This window comes from Triticum dicoccoides, chromosome 4B (genome assembly GCF_002162155.2).
Source record: "Triticum dicoccoides isolate Atlit2015 ecotype Zavitan chromosome 4B, WEW_v2.0, whole genome shotgun sequence".
In the NCBI taxonomy this organism is placed as follows: Eukaryota; Viridiplantae; Streptophyta; class Magnoliopsida; order Poales; family Poaceae; genus Triticum; species Triticum dicoccoides.
Genome location: NC_041387.1, coordinates 271,887,111 through 271,894,611, shown reverse-complemented (window position 1 = coordinate 271,894,611; position 7,501 = coordinate 271,887,111). Strand labels below are relative to the sequence as shown.

At 40.7% G+C, this 7,501-nt stretch overlaps 1 protein-coding gene across 1 annotated transcript; it reads left to right on the top strand.

Annotated features, from left to right (window-relative positions):
* Nucleotides 1-3,242: 3,242 nt before the first annotated feature.
* Nucleotides 3,243-7,109, top strand: LOC119295957 (CDK5RAP1-like protein). Its single transcript, XM_037574384.1, has 3 exons — nt 3,243-3,521; nt 3,973-5,027; nt 6,242-7,109. Exons 1-3 carry the CDS (start codon nt 3,319-3,321, stop codon nt 6,742-6,744), a joined length of 1,761 nt encoding a protein of 586 aa, XP_037430281.1. The 5' UTR covers nt 3,243-3,318; the 3' UTR covers nt 6,745-7,109.
* Nucleotides 7,110-7,501: the final 392 nt, after the last annotated feature.

The following is a 7,501-nucleotide window of genomic DNA, read 5'->3' as shown; positions in this document are numbered from 1 at the left end:
TGGTGGGATAAACAAGGTTGCTTCTTCATGGACCCTTTGTGGGTGGAGCCCTCCGTTGACTCGCGCAACCGTTACCCTTCGTGGGAGGAAGACTCCATCAACATGGACGTACGATAGCACCACCTATCGAAACCACGCCAAAATTCTCCGTGTCTTCATTGCGTTTGCACTCTCCAAACCCTTGCCTTTACCTTCATATGCAATGTTCCACTTTCCATTGCTACACTCTTAGAATTGCATGTGTAGGTTGATTGCTTGAATTGTGCTAATTGCTAAAATCTACCCACAACTAAAATTGGGAAAAGGTTATATTTTTATTTGGTCAAGTAGTCTAATCATCCCCCTCTAGACATACTTTCGATTCTACAGAAAGCCATCAATCAGTTTTTGTAGTTTGGTAGCTTTCACATGTCCACAGTACAATTTATGTGAGCCTTTGCAATTTTGTGATGACGTTGTCATGAGCTGAACCTACACTGGCAGAATAATTGAAATTTTGCCTGAGATATCAATATACCAAGTTTTTTCGTGTGGGAATTTTAACAATATCATACCCATATCCTTATGTACTTCAAGATACCAAAGGAGGAGCCAAACACTGTATGAACTTCGACAAATGGAACCTGCCTACAATGTGGTCGCAAGGGGGTGGCGGGTCAATGGGCGGCCGTGTCGTGTGAGTTGGTCAAGTCCGAGGTCGCGAGCTGATACATCCACGGCCAGCAACTGCATCTTCAACCTCCGGACGTTTATTGATATTTGGTTGTGATACCAGGTTTAGCGGTAGAGAAAATTATTAGGATAATAAAAAAATGTTAGGATATTTTTCTTTGTATATGTGATTATAATGCTGGGGTATGAGGGTTCATAACTATCAGCTATCAGGCAATGCTAAAATAAGAAAAATAAGAGGACTATAACATTGCAAATTGTTTGGGAAAATTACTGAATTTTTCAAAACTTTGAGGATGGAGTGGATGGCGAATGCATCTAAATTTGGGATGATAGGAATGCCTATGGCAATTTGACGAACTTGGAGAAAAGATATGCAAATTTCGAGTTGGGTGGCAATGTAGATCTGAAGCCAAGTAGCTTGTGATATACTCCGTCCTTTTCAGTTTATAGGGCCCATTTTTTTGTTTTCCTGCTTTAAAGGGCCTATCTCTATCCTATGTTTAGATTCCGAAGCATATTAATTTTTGCATGCAAGGATTAAAAATAGGGATAATTGATTTTATGCCCCAAGCTGGGTCACACTCGGCAGGTTTACCCCTAATATTCGGAAACACTCGTTCACGCCCAAATCACTTTGTTCGTCTTATGCTTTTGCCCTTTCATCATTTGACCATGAATTCAAAAAATTCATAATAAATTCATACTAACTCAGAAAAATGCAAATAAGATATCAAAATGTTAAGAAAAACATCACCTATATGTTCATGTGATTTGCACTCATGAAAAAAGTGTTGGGAAATCCCCATCTCAGTATGAGCTCATATGATCTCCACACGAATAGTAAACTCTAAAAAAATTTGAAAAACAATTCATTTTTGTTATTTTTTTGGCAAATATTGGCCATTGTTTGGGTGCTTGCCAAGTTTCATCGGGGAATGACATTCATGAAAGTCGTGGCCAAAAAACAAAATTAGCACTTCAAAATGATTTTGTTTTCAAGCATCGGTTTTGTTTTTTTGTCACCATGACTTCCTTGAATGTCATTCCCTTATGAAACCTGGCAAGAACTAACTCAAAACATTGGTCAAAGTTTTCCACTTAAATTTTTAGAATTTTAGATTTTTTTTTCATTTTTCTGAATTTTACTGTTCAAGATGAGATCATAGGAGCTCAATCTAAGGTGGAGACATCCTAACACATTTTTCATGAACGCAAATGACATGCACGTATATGTGATGTTTTTATGAACATTTTTGATATCCTATTCACATTTTTCTGAGTAAATATGAATTTGTTATGATTTTTTAAAGTGACGGTCAAACGGTCAAAGGGTAAAAGCATAAGACGAGCAATGTGGTTTGGGCAGGAACGAGTGTTTTCGGAAACTAGGGGAAAACCTGCCGAGGGGGACACAACTAAGGGCACAGAATGAATTATCCCTTAAAAATAACTCATCAATGCATGTAATGTTCCCACTCATTTAGTGGTCACACATGCACATGCTGTAGTTGATGCAAATTAATGCACCTGTTCAACTGGGTTAGTATTGCAAACTGTAAAAATCATTCCACCATTCACTATTTGCCTTGTTTGAGGACATTTTTGAGTTGGACCTTTTGAATCCAGATGGAGGTATTCATTTCATAGTCCATGGATTAGAGATGATCGGATTGACCACACCAATTTGGTATATTAATAGAAAACACTAGACGAATTTCGAGCTGGGTGACAACATAGTGAAGCAATATCGCAATGACCGAAGTGTTGAAGTTGAGGGCCTCATGATAGATCCATGTGTTGGCGCGTGGCAATGCACATGAAATTTGTTTTTTATTTTATGCTCTGGTGAGATGATAAAGAATTGGTTCGTCCGGTTTCTATGGAGATTATTCTCTATTATACATTTTAAGACCATTGAAGTAAAGTATTTGTGCTAACTACATACATTATTTGTGCAGGATGGGTATGAGTTGAGGCAGAATTTTTTTATTATACTTACTTAAATATCGTGTGATGAAGCTAAAGACAACATTCCTGACATTGTGCAAGAATTTTTTAAGTGCATCAAATAGATCTTAATTTGTAATAGATTTGTAGTTGGATAGTCGCTCTATATGTATACATCGTCAAAGCCTTTCTTTTTTATCATTTTACATGGTAACTTAAGTTGACTTCAATTATTGTCAGATTGTGTCTGTGTTATCTATTTTCTACATGTGAAATTTAACATGTATTATGTTTATATAATTTAAACAACATATTTCAAAAGCCCGTGGCAGCGCATGTATCAGTTATTCGCTCACTAATAAAGTTATCCATCATGGTATTCCATAAAAAGTGGATTTATGAGTATTAGAAAGACAAGAAATACTCCATGTTTCAAAATATAAGTCTTTCTAAAGATTTCAATACAGACTATATATAAATGTATATAGACTTATTTAAGAGCGTAAATTCATTCATTTTGTCTATATGTAGTCCACACTGATGATATCTAAAAAGAGTTATACTAGATGGTTTTCACCACCGATCTTATATCAGACGGACAAGATGATTCCAAACTGTTATCCAACTAGCCCCCGACACGCCGCCGCTCCTACCCGACTCCTCTCTCCTCACCTCTCCCCCGCCATCCAAACCGCGATGGCGGCGCCGCCCGCCCTCCTCACCGCCGCCCGCCTCGGCCGTGGCCTCGGCCTCCTAGCCTCCGTACGCTACTACGGCGCTATCCCTGTTCCATTTTCCGTCTCCTCCCCACGGCGCCGGCTCCCGGCCCCGCCCCCTCGCCACGTCAGCAGCTCTGTCCGCCGCCTGGCCGCCACGGCCGTCTCTGAGCCCCAGACGGAGTAAGTCGGTGACCCTCTCATTCCCTCAACTTGTGGCGCGAGAGGCTGACGTTGTGTTAGAGCATCAGTAAACTGTAAAACTTGCAGGAAAACTGCTTGGGTTATTGTTAGAACGCTTTCTGTTTCAGCTAAAAATGTATTTTCGTTTCTGTACGGAACTAGAGATTTCCTTGTTTATTTGTTCATGGTCCAGTGCGAGCTAATCGCTAATGTATGGCTGCAGTCTCGTAGTTTATGTTGGCTCTTGCCTGGCTCAGTGCTGAAAAATATTTTGCTTTTAGTGTTTAAGAAGCTTATGCATGGACAATTGCCCATTTTGTTAGCTATTGAGTTTCATGTGACTGGTTATATTATTATTTTTCCTACCGGTATCCCAGTGAACTCATGTCTCATAATGATTTGTGCCTGCATTTTGAGATATAACCGTGCTTTGTTCTTGTGGTTTGTCTAGTTCAGAGTCTGGTACAGCGACAGTAAGGAAGGGGCGCATCTACCATGAAACGTACGGGTGCCAGATGAATGTAAACGATATGGAGATTGTGCTGTCTATCATGAAAAAAGAAGGGTACAATGACATTGTTCCTGACCCTGAGAGTGCAGAGATAATATTTATCAACACCTGTGCGATTCGTGACAATGCAGAGCAGAAAGTTTGGCAGCGGCTCAACTACTTTTGGTTCCTGAAAAGGCAATGGAAAGCTAATGTTGCTGGAGGTAGATCGAAGTCTCTGCGTCCTCCTAAGATTGCTGTTCTCGGGTGCATGGCAGAGCGACTGAAGGAGAAAATACTCGTCTCTGATAAGATGGTTGATGTTGTATGTGGTCCGGATGCGTACAGGGACTTGCCTAGGTTGCTGCAGGAAGTCGATTATGGGCAGAAGGGTATCAACACACTCCTCTCACTGGAGGAGACTTATGCTGACATCACCCCAGTTAGGATTTCCGACAATTCGGTTACGGCGTTCGTGTCAATTATGAGGGGTTGTAACAATATGTGCTCGTTTTGCATTGTTCCCTTCACTAGAGGCAGGGAGAGGTCACGCCCAGTATCTTCTGTTGTCCGAGAAGTTGGTGAGCTATGGGATGCTGGCGTAAAAGAAGTAATGCTTCTTGGTCAGAATGTAAACAGTTATAATGATACTTCTGAAGTTGAGGAGTTGGAGCCTGGTAAAAACTGGCAGCTCAGCGAAGGATTTTCCAGCAGGTGCAAAGTGAAGAATATGGGGTTGCGTTTTGCCGATCTCCTGGATCAGTTGTCTCTGGAATACCCTGAGATGCGATTCAGGTTTACCTCTCCACATCCAAAGGATTTTCCTGATGAGCTGCTATATTTGATGCGGGATAGGTACAACATTTGCAAACTTATTCACTTGCCTGCACAATCAGGCAGCACAGAGGTGCTGGAACGAATGAAGCGGGGTTATACTCGAGAAGCATATTTGGAGCTTGTGCAGAAAATCCGTAATGTCATTCCAGATGTTGGGCTAAGCAGTGATTTCATAAGTGGTAAGACACACCTATTTTCTGCTTTTTGGCAATCAGAATCTTTCTAAGTGAAGTGCTTCAAATGTGGATATATATTTCCTGTGTGGCTGATTTGGAGGGAGGGAAATGTGGTTAGAGGCTGCTTTCTCCTCGATTCCTTTCTATGTGAAATACTTGGTTAGGGGCTAGGACAGATGAAATCGAATTAGGAATGTACAGTAATTACTAATTACCACCTGAACATCAATGTAATAATTAGCATCCTTTACTTTTCACACTATATTTTGATCTTATGTTAAGGCCTCATTGTTTGAGAAAATTGTTTTCCATGTCCACAAATGTGTCAGTCATGTCTATGTATCCTCTAGTTACAGCTTAAAATAGAGTACCTCAGTAGTTTAAACAGTCTCCATTTATTTCTATCTGGTTACAGCTCACACTGAGTACCTCAGTACTCTAACAATGCATCCTCTGTTAAAAATGAGCGTTATTTATTCTCAGTTTCCTTAATTGTACATAGTGGGAAGACGAACATGCTGCAAAGAATCACACAGTACTGCAAGCTATTGGTATTGATGACAATGGGAGTTCTTGACTTCTTACTGCTATAAATGGTACTCCCTCTGTTCCAAAATAAGTGCTGTGGTTTTAGTTCAAATTTGAACTAAAACCACGACACTTGAACGGAGGTTGTAGTTAAACAAGGCAAATATCTTTTTTATTTTAGTTGTGGCAACTACACTGCCTTGCGCTGTAAGTCTGTAACTCATTTGTTGCATCTGCACTGCAACATGCCACTTGCATCATTTATGGTGGCATATAATCTCTTTCAGGAGATGCTTCTATGCTAATCTCTCGGAAGTTGCACGAAATTAAAGCACAAATCGCTGGTGAATACCATGTTAGGAAATAATAATATGCAACTTGTATTCCCACGGGGCCATAGGCCAGTATATATACATGTACAGGTGCAGGAAATATGCAGAAACACCTTATAGAATGGAGTAAATACAAAAGGCTACACAGCTATATATATAGTACTCTCACAGATTTCATCCTACCTCGTTCGCGTTTCAAGTTCTGTAACTTTAGTTAAAGGACTTTTTTCTTGTCTTCCGTTCATTCATCATGCTATCTGCAGATGTTTACTTTCTTATGTTGGGTTCTCTCTCTCTCTTTTTTTTGAGACAAGGGTTTTCTCTTAATTTGACTAGTACGTTTCTGATGTACAACAGGCTTTTGTGGAGAGACAGAAGATGACCATGCCGACACTCTTAGCCTTGTAAGGGATGTTGGATATGATATGGCTTACATGTTTGCATATAGCATGAGAGAGAAGACCCGTGCTCATCGGAATTATGAGGATGATGTCCCCAATGATGTTAAGCAGAGGAGACTTGCAGAACTGATCAACACCTTCCGTGAGACCACAAGAAAGATCTACGATTCTCAGGTTGGTACCACACAAGTAGTTCTAGTCGAGGGACCCAATAAGCGAGCTCCTGAAACAGAGCTGTTTGGGAAAACTGACCGGGGGCACAGGGTTTCGTTTACTAGTCTCCCTGTACCACATACATCTGAAGGTGACGGAGCTCGTAAGCCAGTGTTTGGTGACTTTGTTGAGGTAAAAATTCTCAGGTCGTCGACAGCATCGTTATCTGGAGAGCCAATTGCACGCACAAGCTTGGGCATGTACTGCAAGAATCATGCATCTGACGCACATGTTGTTGGTGCATAAGTAGTAGTCGAGTTCATGGTAGTCCACATCTGAAGTGAATCAGTTACGTCTGCGTAATGTTTGACTTGAAATGGCTGCAATTGGGAGCATACCATGCAATTTAAGTTGGTGTTGACATGTTTTCATGATGAGATATTGGTTGTCTAGTTTTGGGTGGGAAGGTAGCATGGTGTTATGCTTGGAGCAGTTGAAATACAAAGATTTTTCCGCATTATATGCATGCTAATCGTGTGGTGAAGTACTTTTTCTTTAGAGGGAAATAGTTGTAAAGTTGACATTTTTCATGTAATTGGTTTTGCTTACTGCAAGCCCTAGAATTATTTCTTGCTGAAACAATATATACACTGATTATATTTTCATGCTCATGACTTCCAGGGTAAGAAGATTATTTTCTTGCTTGCCTTTTTTGTTATCTATAGAATAATTCTTTTTGTGACTAGTCAGGTAACTTTTAACTTTCCCCGTGAATAATGTGGAAGAAGCCGATGGCAGGTGTTGTTAAAATCAATCTAGATGCGTCACTCCATGCTAAAACACCGTCGAGAGCCACGGGAGTGGTAGCGTGTGATGATCACTAGTGGCTGGGGGGCGCCGTTGGTGTGCCATCTGAGAGGCATCCGTACGGTGCCTGGTAGGGCAACGCCCTTTTATCGAAAAAGGCTTTCATCTCGCTTTATAAATAAAGCAAACCGCCAAGAGCAACACATATAAGGACTAGTTCAGCACACACACGCACCCAAGTCTTACAGGAAGAAGT

Bases quoted from the DNA above. Each gene is read 5' to 3' on its own strand.
- LOC119295957 (XM_037574384.1), top strand. From the start codon at position 3,319: ATGGCGGCGCCGCCCGCCCTCCTCACCGCCGCCCGCCTCGGCCGTGGC. The intron at 3,522-3,972 runs GTAAGTCGGTGA...TGGTTTGTCTAG, and splicing joins GTCTCTGAGCCCCAGACGGA to TTCAGAGTCTGGTACAGCGA. The intron at 5,028-6,241 runs GTAAGACACACC...GATGTACAACAG, and splicing joins AAGCAGTGATTTCATAAGTG to GCTTTTGTGGAGAGACAGAA.